The sequence below is a fragment of the Epinephelus moara genome, chromosome 19 (assembly GCF_006386435.1).
Source record: "Epinephelus moara isolate mb chromosome 19, YSFRI_EMoa_1.0, whole genome shotgun sequence".
Classification (NCBI taxonomy): Eukaryota; Metazoa; Chordata; class Actinopteri; order Perciformes; family Serranidae; genus Epinephelus; species Epinephelus moara.
This window is the reverse complement of record NC_065524.1, coordinates 11,877,348-11,890,130: the sequence shown is the minus strand read 5'-3', so window position 1 is coordinate 11,890,130 and position 12,783 is coordinate 11,877,348. Positions and strand designations below refer to the sequence as shown.

General features: G+C 41.2%; 1 protein-coding gene across 9 annotated transcripts in view; it reads left to right on the top strand.

Annotated features, from left to right (window-relative positions):
• Window positions 1-12,783, top strand: part of cpeb3 (cytoplasmic polyadenylation element binding protein 3) — a 52,965-nt gene that overhangs the window by 6,249 nt on the left and 33,933 nt on the right. For 7 of the 9 annotated variants that reach the window (XM_050072089.1, XM_050072087.1, XM_050072090.1 and 4 more), the window contains one exon: window positions 6,163-6,316. In XM_050072089.1, coding sequence (XP_049928046.1) covers window positions 6,163-6,316 — 154 coding nt within the window. The remainder of the gene's footprint in view (window positions 1-6,162; window positions 6,317-12,783) is intronic. The other 2 variants (XM_050072084.1, XM_050072086.1) reach the window with 1 other exon arrangement.

The window sequence follows — 12,783 nt, the reverse complement described above, 5'->3', positions numbered from 1 at the left end:
TTGCTCAATTGACACCAAACTTGCTACAGAGCATCTTCAGACTGTCCTACAAAAACTATGTTTCTCAGATTTTTGATTTATCAAAAATTGAGCCTACAGTGCATCAAAATGTTTGACTGTAAACGGTACTGTAAACATATACATGCAAATTCTTGCTAAATAAATCTTCAATGTTCATGAAAAAAATGACAAAATTCTAGAGTCATGGTAGATGATGTGTGGCAAATTTCAGAATTTTATCTCAAAAACTGAATTTTTGACAGCATTTTGAATTTTGCTCTAATGTGAACAATTGGAGTCAATGTAAAAATGGCAATTTTAAACATCAGTTTTTCACTTATGGAGCAAATCAATCATTGTTACAAACAAATTACCAACATCTCCATGCTGTCTAGATGCAATATGTGTATTTTCAGATTTTTGTCTTAATAACTGAATTTTTTACAGTGGTTTCAAATCTGCCTTTCCATGCACGGATGGCTGCTTTCCTACACAACAGTGAATGGCTTACTCAATTTGTGAAGCCACTGTTGAGTTGCTACTTGCCAATTAGCTCAGAGCGGTAGATGACTGTCTTAGGTTCCAGAGGTTGCGGGTTTGAGCCTCAACTGGTGCAGAATCCACATTGTAATGTAATCATCTTCTTGTGCTCCAGCTTACTGCTTAAAATTGCCTGAGCGTGACTGATCACTGTGCAGCATCTTGAAGTCTTTTTTCTGCTAGAAAATCTGCCTTCTCATGCTTGAAAATAAACCAAACTTTGGACAAAGATCCAGTGTCAATACTTCAGTGTGAAACCATCTGAGGCTTCTCACTTTGCACATAGCTCAACTAGTTAAACATCAGTTTGTCACTTATGAAGCAAATCAATCATTGTTAAAATAAATTACCAACATCTCCATGCTGTCTAGATGCAATATGTGTATTTTTTAAGATTTTTGTTTAGATAACTGAATTTTTTACAGTGGTTTGACATGTGCTTTTCCATGCATGGACGGCTGCTAAACCTGTCAATTTGTGAAGCTACACATGAATTGTCACTGACTAATTAGCTCAGTGAGATAGAAATTGATTCTTAGTCTCAGAGGTTGTGAGTTCAAGCCTCAGCTGATGCAAAAGGCAGATTGTGTTGCTAAATTCCTAAATGTCTTCCAATTCTTCTGCTTGTTGCTCAGAATTGCCTAAAAATGTCCAGACCCGACCCATCGCTGCGCAGCAGCTATAATTTTATCGATTTTGGTGTGTCATGTTTGACGTCACTGACCGGCCAGAAAACAGGTTAGTTAACAGTAGGAAGCAGCAGGAAGGCCAGTGAGAATGTTATTGTGATTACTTTTTTGTAAGTCTCTTACTTATTCAGTCTCTCTCTCAGACTCAGTGTCGACTAAATTTTGAAAAATGCTCAAGCGCTGCTCCGATGGAGACGGATAGTATTTTGTGGTGGCATGACATTGCATTGCACTAGCAAAGGCGCTAGAAATAGCACGTCCGCCCAGGTGTCCTATTTCTCCCACTTCTGACTGAAGCCAATCAGAGCTGGAGCTGATAAATACCTGTGACTACCGCAGAGTCATTTGTCTTGGGAGTGCATTTTCTTATAAAATACAAAATACGTTAGCGGGTGTTGCTGTTATTTTTTTGGGGGGGGGGGGGGTTTAAAGTGGGAAAGCGGCTTTACTGGTAGCTAGCTGACTGTCCTATCTAATGACATCCAGTGAGTATCCAAAATTTGCCAATTACCCGAGGACCCTTTACCAAAACTGTTTTGGGGGTCCCAGACAGTTGTTTGGTTTGCCGCTCCAAACGGAGCTAAAATGATGAATCAATTGACACAAGAATTAATCTGCAATTATTCTGATACTCTATAATTTGTTTGAGTCAAGCATAAGTTGAATCTGGGTTTTTAAGCAAAAATGTCAACTATTTGCTGGTACTGGCCTCTTTAATGGGAGTATTTTCCATTCTTTCTTTCCATGGGCTGTATTTTCCTTGACCAGTAAACACACCATTTATTTGTAAATCTTAATGCCCCTTTAAGATCAGATACATAGCCTATACCAATAGTTATATCAGTATTTGTCGTCAGTCTGCATATCTGCATGTATTTTCTGCGATTTGATTATAACCATTTGACAGAGAGGGCAATTTTTTAAGGGCTCATGGGATCCTCAGTGATGCAATCCTGCCTGTAGCTCACACTTAGCTGTTTAGCAATTACACCCATAATTGGAGAAGACTTATCACCAGGATGCAAGGTCAGGCTGCCACAAGTTTACTGAAGTGAAACTCAGGCTAACTGCTGAGCCGAGAAGCAGGCAGGGTACGCACACACGCTAGTCCCGCACTGTCATGTGGACAGCTGATAATAGGCGTAGCTGTTGTCATTCTGTACATCTCAGTATTCTTCAGATTCACCAGATGAAACGCAGGGCAAAGTGTTGAGTCCCGTGTGCTCTGACATGTGCTCGTGCTCTGACATGTGCTCGTACTCGCCTGCTGCTGGCTGCCGCTTAAAGGCAGAGGAATGTGCGGAATTCAACTTAACATGTCAGTGTGAGGCTTAAGACGCAAAGTCACATGAGCTTCTCGGGAGACACCTTGATTTGAAATGATGTTAGTGGCAAGGATTGTGTGGTCCTCTGCGATCGTAATCACATCATATCAGATCGAGACGGCAGACTGGCAGGTTGAGCCTCACAGTCAAATGCTGTCTGATGGTGATGCAAAAGGGCAATTGCTTGGCCTTTTCCTTTTTATTGACTGATTTGTGGCAGTGAAGGTGCACATTAATGTTTAACATAAAAATAATTAACTGCTGCTCACACTTTTTAGAGTTCATGAAGGACAAAAAAAACAAACAATAGATAATAAATTCACCAGCTGCCTCTGAATCTGGCAGCCCTTCACCTTCCCGAGCAGACTTTACTCATTAAAAACAGGTACTCAGCCATATTTTCAATGCTTAGTCTGTTCCTTATCAAGATCTCCCTCATAAACACTCTCTTATATCTTGTTTATGTGCAGTGAGGAAAGATGAGCTGTAGTGTAGTCAAGATAGGTCAACCTGAACCTGCGCTCCACACTAATAGGATTCTTATGTGGTGTTTAAACACTAAAGTCTGTTTGGGACTTTTGGATCTCTTTAGGTCATTTGACTACACTGAGCCCTCCGACCCCCACCTCTCGTCACTGTGCTCATCCACATGTGTCGGAGAGGAGGGGAGGGGGAGAAAACTCAAAGCTCAGCGTTTTAAGTGTTTACCGTTTGTACCAAGTGGGCAGATTTTTATCTGCGTGGCGCTGTCGGGTCCAGAGTGGAGGGAATAACGCTTTTGAATGCTCAGCCGAATGGGCAACAATAGCTGTGGCTTGCAAACAATGTGGCCCCGGCTTGGGCAGCGGACACAGGACACAGCTGCCAAGGCTACAGCCTCCAGCTCCGGTTAGACGCGCTCTCAGGCTTTACCTTTGGCACACATGACATTCTCATGAATCCATTCACACACAGCGGGCGTCTTGAAACATTTCATCAGCAGTGAGAGGTTTAACCCTCAGGTGTTTGATGTAGGATTATTGATCGTCCAGTTCTGGACTCAGTTGGAGCAGTGTACCTCATACCATCAGGAAATTAGCTTGGAGAGCTTTTGCAAACCACCAGGTACAAATTTCAGATGAAACTTAGTGCGGCAGCATAAACAAAGATCCTATAACAGGTCTGAACCTTCAGCAGTGTCAAAACCAGCTGTCTGAAATGGGACTGAGTTCCTGTCAGATGGATTTGACAAATGGGGTCTAGGCAGCATCAAGATGCTTTCATAACATCTTTACATAATAATCAGTTTTTTTAATGAAATATGTCACAATTTTAAATTAAGATTTTTTCGTTTTTAGACAAATTTAAGCTCTTTAATGACGGATTTTATTTAGCTAGAATTCGATTGGCTTCTTTTTTTAAATAAACAAAGGATTTGGCAAAAGAAAAACATGTTTCTTGATATATTTTATATATTGTATGGTACTGAAAAAATATCATTTTGATACAACTCTGGGTCTTCAGACACCAACATTATTAGCTCCTCCATCTTGCCTCCTTTCTGCCTGTGCTGTGCCTGCCCCCTTCGACTTGTTGGGGCAAAGCCAGGTGGCTACCACCAGAAGTTCAACATGGTGAACTCTGCGCATTTACATGGGGGCCATGGCTTCATTCCTCTACCGCAGTATTCAAAATCACTTCCCCTCTGCCGCCTTCCCGTCATGGAAATGACTGGAGGCGTCTGATTACCAAGTGGCAGAGTGGCGTCCCCTTCAGAAATTGTATTTGCACAGGTATTGAAAAGAAAAAGCAATAACCAAGCTCTATAAATGATTATAAGAAAGGGTAAAGTGTTCTTTTCAGGGTCCCAGAGCCGAAGATGTCGTGTAGATTGCTTGTTTTGTCCAACCAACAGTCCAAACCCCCAGAGATATTCACTTTGCCATCATAGAGGAATGTAAAGTTCAGCAAATATTCACATTTGAAAAGCTAAAACCAGAGAATTTTAGGTAAATAAATGATTGATTATCAAAATGTTTATCACTTTTCTACTAATCGACTAATCTGACAATAGAGAAACAGATTGAGTTCTAGTCATATCCTCTTCAGTTGTTTGGTAGTTAAAACTGTCAAAATGATTGATACCACAGCCTGAACCTCTAGAGTGTTAACGAACAAAGTGAGGAGTACTTCATTAGTTATTAGAAAGCCCAGGGAGTAACTGTTACAGATTTGATTTGCCCGTCTGATAAGAAATTCTGAACTAAATCCTGGCAGATGGAGCTCCTCAGGGCACAGCCTTCACTGCGCTTCACTGTAACTTTCTGACATAAAAAGGTTTCAGAAGCCTCCGACTAAGATTCATATCTCTCTTACAATATCAGCTGTATTCACCATCATCCCTAGGGCTGACAGACACATTCTACTTTCCTGTAACATCTAGTCTCAGATCCTGAATTTATATTAGTCTAGATTAGGTAAGAATGCATCCCACCCTGTCTTGCCTTTTTAACTAAAATGGGAGCTGTTGATACATGCAAGTTGTTGCCAAGTGATCTGCCCTTGAGCAAGGTAAGCAACCAACCAGAATTTCAACAGCAAGGCTAAATGTGTAAGTGCAAGTTTGCCAATGAAGCTCATGCCCTTGTTATATTCAGCATTGTTATAATCTTTTACTCTGTGCTGGACATTATCAACACCACATGCAAAGATCCAGGGGTTTACAGGTGCATTCATATTCATTATCAGAGAATGTTTCATATACACACTTAAAGGGACACTTCACCCCAAAATCAGAACTACATAGTTTCTTCTTACCTGTAATGCTGTTTATCAGTCTAGATTGTTTTGGTGTGAGTTGTCGAGTGTTGGAGATATCAGGCGTACAGATGTTTGCCCTCTCTATAATATAATGGAACTAGATGGCACTTGGCTTGTGGTACTCAAAGCGCCAAAAAATGCATTTGAGAAACTCAATAGCAATGTGTCCTTCCAGAAATCATGACCCAGTTACTCAAGATAATCCACACACCTTGTTGTGAGCAGTTTCATGTAGGAACCATTTTCTTTCCATAGAAATAAATCCACCAAAGGTATCACCGTGCAGAACAAAGTGTGCATCTAATCATGGACGAGCGGCTCATGCTTGTGAAAGTGGGAGATGTAAACATAAATTGCATCCCCCTTGGGTTAGCTGTAACCTTAGCTAGCTTAGCGGTGCTAGGTGAGCTAGCAGTAGATGCACGCTTCCTTCTGCGTGGTGATACGGTTGTTGGACGTAGTTCATTAGAGAGAAAATAGTTCCTACATGAAACTGCTCACAACAAGGTGTGTGGATTATCTTGAGTAACCAGGTCATGATTTCTGGAAAGAGACATTGCTGTTGAGTTTTTAAATACATTTTTTGGCACTCTGAGCACCACAAGCCAAGTGCCATCTAGTTCCTTCAGATTGAAGACAAAGCAGACATCTCTCTCCTCCAACACGTGACCTCTCTCACCAACACAAGCTAGATTAATAATTAGCACTACAGGTAAGAAGAAACATGTATTTGTGATTTTGAGGTTAACTGTCCCTTTAATATTAATGACACTTGAGACTAACCCTCTTCCTGTTTTGCTGTGTTGCAGGACCGGAATCGGCCCTTTGATGCTTTTAGCTTGCACTCTTTGGAGACTTCCTTAATGGATATGATAAGGACTGACCATGACAAAGGTAAACCACACCCTGCCGGTGGCCCACCAATGACTATCGCTGATATTATATGGAGGAATCATTTTGCAGGTTAGGAATATTCATACGTCCATGCTTACAGTATTTGGGTTGTTTATTGTTTTTCTTTTTTGCTTCATGGGCATATATCATCTCTGGGAACATTTGTTTTTTCTTTTGCTCTATTTGCCAATCTCTTAACCAATTCAGTACAGATCACCATGTTCTGTTTGAAATTAAGTAATTAACATTATGAGCCTTACCTGCAAAATCTCACATAATTTTTGTTTGTGTGTGTATATGTGTGTGGTGATGGACCAGATGTGCAGCAATGTGCACTCAGGTGGTCTTTCTTGCAAATTTCTTTTGCCCTTTTCTCTTCTTTGCCTGTTAGCTTCCTGCTGATTGGATTTGATGGATCAAGCGATAATGCCACATGACTTGCATTTTTGTGGACTGGATGTGTTGTGAGCATACATGTTGAATGATTGAGTATATTTGTGGTATTTGTGGCAAAAAGCAGAATTCATAAATCCTACGTAGACTTTAATTTTGTGTGTGATTGTGGGCGTAGACGTGACTGAGTCACAGCCTGAAGATCAAATCAGTGTTTCCAAGCAACACTGATACACAGACGCAGTTTTTCATGGTCAAATGCACACTAAACACTAACACTAAAATGAATCAACATCAGCCTGTTTTATCTCTTGGGAAGTACAGAGAATTTCTGAAATCATGAAAACATTGTTAGGCGATCTCTCTTCACGCCCTTTTAAGGCAACCAATGTACATCAGGCCTTCTAAGTCAATATTTTCGTAGCACAGGTCACGTGTCTATTGTAAAAACTTTGGATCCAGTCTCACAGATGGGGCCCTGTCAGTTTGGGTGTAGGGTTTTTATACTCCTCCATCCTCCCATCTTTACAATGGAAAGATTGGTGGGAGGGGTATATAATGAGCAGAGCATGTCACTTTCTCATGCGTGGAGTCTGTTTTCCCAATCTCGTGCTGAGAGTAGCATTGTTACAGCAAAGTGGTCATCCTGGCTCGGCCTAACTTCACTGGAAAGGTGTCGTAATGTCCTGCAGGGCTTCCCTTGTGATTGTTTATCAGAGCACAGCAGAGACAGAGGGGATGTGAGGAAGGACTTGAAGGGTGGCACATGGATGTGGGTGTGCATTCCTGCATCTCTCTTTGCTTGTTTACCCCTCTCGCTATAATGTAGACAGCGTGGGGCTGCAGTAAGCTGCAGTGCCAACCACAGAGCAGTTCCGCCCTGCTGGCGTACCTACTCACTGTCTGAGAGCCCGGTCTGTTGTGTAATCTGCTGCAGACAGCAAAGCAGCTGGGGCTTCTTTGAATCTAGAGGTCACTGAGATAAGGAAGAGTTTTGCTATCTGACCCCGACAGGTCTGGGTCATTTTGGTGTGTAAAGATTTTGGGTCACGTTGGGTTTGGTCATTTTCAGAAGTAGTTAGTTAAGAAAGTCTTCTGTTTGTCTCTGTGACTTTACCAACTCTCTACGTTCATGTGTGCATGTGTGTAGCAATCTAATGTCCAGTGGGAACCGTGAAAGAGACAGTTTAGCAAATGTGTTGACAAGCTGAATATTAGTAACTGAAGAATTGATATCAAAAATGTAACTTTGGGTCTTGAATTTGTCAGCACCTATTGGGACTGGTCAGGTTTTTAAGGCACTGGCTTGGTTCAGGTAAACCTGTTAAGCCAGCTGAATCGCCATTTCATTTCATATGATTCATTCAGACATTGTGGTCATGTTGGCTGAACCTGTTGGGAAGTGGGGGTGTTTTGTTTTGTTTTACCCTAAATAGTCAGGCGTAAGTGACACTCCAAGTCCCTCCCTTCCCTCCGCTAGACCTGTCTGAGTTGTTAAACAAATCAGAAATGTGGGTGGGGATTCTGGATGTCTGCAACCAGGTTAGGTTCAGGTGTTGTTTTTATGCCGGTGCACACTGCAGCAAAGATGACTAAGCATGTAGAGCTGTGGCTGTGAAGTTGCCGGTATGCAGAGAAAATCTCACAGACCGACCAGGATTTTGTTTCCCAAAAGCACTTGAAATTCATCCCATGACTTTAACCTGTCTTTGGTTGTTGGGTGTTAAATTAAAGGGACAGTTCAACCCCAAATCAAAAATGCATATTTTTCCTCTTACCTGTAGTGCTGTTTATCAGTCTAGATAATTTAAGTGTTAGTTGCAGAGTGTTGGAAATATCAGCGTTAAAGTCTGTTTTCACTTGGATATTAATGAACCAGATGCCACTTGGCTCAGCGCCAAAAAATATGTATATTTGAAAAACTCAACAGCAGTGTCTCATTCCAGAAATCATGACCCAGTTATTCGAGATAATCCACAGACCTTGTTGTGAGCAGTTTCACGTAGGACCAGTTTTCTTTCTGCCAACTGAATCGCTGCGCAGAATGAAGTGTGCATCTACATCGACGAGAGGTTTGTTCTCATGACAGTGCGAGATGTAAACATAATGGCATCCTCCTCGGCTGAGCTGTAACGTAAGGTAAAAGGCAGAATATGTGTTTTTTATTTCAGGGTGTCCCTTTAAAATTTCACACATAGGTCAATAATTGAAACCTATTTAGGCAAGACTAGACAATAACAAGAGGAAACATATTCTAGTATCCTAAGTTGTTTCCTAAGCCAGCTAACATCGTAGTAAGTGTGGCATCTCTCTTTGAGGGTGCTGCCCACCATCTGAGATCCACCAGTCAAAACTAATTAACCCAGTAGGCTCAGTTTTACATTCCCAACTGAACGGGTCCCACCCACGTCCATCCCATCACAGACATTTCTCGCATACTTCTCATTGTGACTAGAATAGTTGTTTTTCCTTGAGTGTTTTATGAGTGCGTTTGTGTTTTTCTAAAGGAGAAGCACTTGCACTGTGATGTAAATATGAATTGGTGGGGTGAGAGAGTGTGAGGTGACCCCACCCACACCCCTCTTTCTCTCCGTCTCTGTCAAGACAGGGAGGAGGGCGAGGCCATCTCGATTCAACCAGTTTTTTCTTAGCACTTGTTTGGAGAAGAGTCAGCTTCAAAGGGTGTGTGTGTGTTGTGTGTGAGAGAGACACTTTATTCTTGCAACCCTCTCAAACTTTGTAAAAGCTCTTTACTCCTGGGTGAGGGGCCGCAGGGACGTCTGAACAAACGGGCCCTTTCTGTAGCAACACACCACTGGTCTGCATGTAGTTCCTGAATTGGGTCAGCTGAGCTCACGTGTGGAGAGCTAGGCACCCCCACACACACAAACACTAACACACACACCAGAGATTCTCCCCTTGGCCTGGAAAAACACTACCAGTTTGACAACAGCCACCACCACTGCTGCCAGCAAGCCGGCGATATCGTCTCACACACACACTCACAGGATGCACACATCCAAATTGTTTCTGACGTGTAAATCAACTGAGGCATTCCATGCAAAGCAGTCTCACCTCACACACTCTTTCATCCATCATTGTCTCAGCAGACATGATACTGTGTCTGTAACAGGTAGCCACTGCCCTCACACACACAACCCCAGTGGTGCCACTAACCATTTGAGATACTCAAAAGTGTTAATAAGTCCCTTAGGTCCTTATGGAAGCTGTGTGTGGATCCCAACCCACCCACGAAGCCTCTCTTTAAAAGCACACATTGCCTCAGCTGGTCTGACTCCCATGAGCTTACTCATGCATCAGTTCCAATTTGCATTGTGTCTTAGTGTGTATGTGCAGCTTTTAGTCCAACCCTAATGCAAATTTAAGCCCCAAAGCAGAGCTGCAACTTGTGATTATTTCTTACTTTTTTAATTAATTAATTAAATGAATAGTTAGACATATTGGGAAATGTGCTTATTCCCTTTCTTGCCAAAAGTTTGATGAGATCAGTACCACTCTGATGTCTGTGCAATAAATAAAAAATAAAAATACTGCCAGCAGCTGTTAAGCCTTGCATTAAGACTGGGAGAAGGGGAAAACAGCTGGCTTGGCTAGGTCCAAAAGTAAAGAAAAATCTGCCTACCAATGCCTCTAAAGCTCACAAATTAATATGCTATATCTTATTTGTTTAATAAGAACAAAAAGTGTAAATTTGACAAGATTTGTTTCGACGGTTGAAATGTATGGTGGCCAGCAAGGGCCAATGCGACCCAAAACCTTTTAATGAGGAGAAATGCACTGCAGCCCAGAAATGATGCCAATTCAAAAACACATGAAAATCCAAAACAAATAGGGTGTAACAGTGGAAATCTGTCGCAAATGAAAAACCAAAACAAATACATAAACGGCAAACATGCTGCAAATACATAAAAGATAAAAAGTCAGAAACAAACAAACGCCCAAAACACGGCATATCCAGTCAGCGCAACAGATGTCTTTGGAAATGTTTAAGATTTAAAAAAAAAAAAATTGATTTTAATTTTAAATTTCCATTGTTGAATTTGTTTTGTTTTTTATACGTATTTTTGAATTGGCATATTTTCCAAAGCTGGAGTTTGTTTCTCCTAATGGAAACGTTTTGTAGCTCGTTTGCCCTTGTAGGCCACCATAGTTAGTTGCTGGACTATTACTTTGCCAGGCACTAATGCTAATCTAAGCTAACTGGCTGCTGGCTGTTACTTCATATTTAGCTTACAGACATGACAATGGTATCAATGTTCTCATCTTAACTCTCAGAAAGAAAGCAAATAAGTGTTTTGCCCAAAATGTCAAACTGCTTTAATTTTAAGTTGATAAAATACCCACAAATGTTTGGAAATGTATTTGAAAAATTGCTTAAAGTTGATAAAAATGTTTCTAAATGTGTCTCTGGAGCAACTTTTTGAATGAAGAACAACAACTGGCATTTGTGCTAATGCTAACCAGTTTAGCTTTTCATAAGCAGTTTCCCATTGATTTTACTGGCTGTGATGTGTCATTTATCACCAAATGTTTAGCCTTGCTGATGTCATCATCATGTGTTAACGGCCTGTATGAGGTATTATGTTATAGTTAGAAGGTGCCAGGTATAATTGAAGTCAGTAGCCGGAGAAGAACAAACTGGTTGACTTTGTGCACTTGTTGTCACGAGCATCGGATAAGAGTTGACTCACAGGAGCTTTTATCAGGAGGAACACAAGAATAGCGAGTGCAGTACAGGTCAGATGAGTAACTGTGTGATTAAGCAAGTTGCTGAGACGATAGGAAGGAGTGGGTGTCTCCATTTAACTTATCTATAAACCTTTGCAAAGTTAGAGCCCGCACAATGTTCTTTTTGTCTCTACATTAGATGAAGTTGTGGTGGAAAAGTCTCCGGTGAGGTTTAAGTTTACTTCACCTTCCTCTGTCCTAAATAGTTCAGTAAGTTCAATAATAGTTCAAAATTCATGTTTGTTTGTTTGTAAGACAAGATATCTGTGATCTTTTGTCTTTTTCTAGGTTCATAGAGGGGTCACCTTAGCGCAACCTGAGATGAAAGGTCAATAAAACACTTGGTTGGACTGACGTTTGACATAACCTCTCAACTGTTTAACCTTTGTTTTTAATGACACCTGCGATGATCTCAGTGTCAGAGGGATGCCCCTGTACTTTAAACAGCCAGTAATTACTGTACAGAGATAAGATGATGTGTTTGTTGGCTGTGTTAAAGGTTAAATTGCACCTTGCTTCCAATAAACTACACTGTCAGAGCGCTATGTTTTGTTTTGGTGGAAAATTCATGACTCCTGCAAGCATGACTGACCTAATCCAGCCCAGGCAACAAAACAAGTCTGGGCTTGTTTTGTCTATTAAAATCATGGTTTGTCCAGATCTCACAAGCCATGAAATACTGTTGAAAGCATTATTATCACTGCCAAGTTGTGTATCAGGCTTAACTGGATTCTGGAAATCCTCTATTATTATATGAAAGGCATTTAATAGTTTTACGATTTTGCTACTTACTTTTATGAAACAAAGTAGCAGTGGGTGGTTGGCATATTTGGGGATTTGCTTCTAGAAACATTCCCTAACCGTTTAAAAGTGCACATAATTTGATATAGTTTTATGTGTTGTGGCTTGATAGCTTAGGGAACTTTGGCCGTGTTGAAATAGTCTTGTGGAGGGTTGTTGGGCTGAGTTCATGCTGGTATGAAAGGGGAAAAGTAGGCCATTGTGACAAACAGAAACACACAAAATAACTCTCTCACCACGCATTCACAGAAACATCCATCCCAGTCAGTCTTTTCAGTCATCCGTCGATTGTGTGCAAAACATAAAAATGCCCCTCAGTGGGTATTGTCATCTTTTTGTGCCAGTGTAGTGTTGGTAATTGAAGGTTTCTTTGGCAGTAGTCAGCAAGAAGTGCCGCTCTGGGGTATCCTGCTGCTGAGGTGTTTTTTTTTTTTTTTTTTTTTTTCTCCATCGGTTCTAACATTTCCACACCTTGCTGTTGACACTCCCACTCTCCTCTCATAACTTCGGCTGGAGCTTTCTCCTAGAGGTGTTATTGGGGGGCTTAAAAGTGCTGTAATGTGGAACAGAGGGAGCGAAAACGTGACCACAGC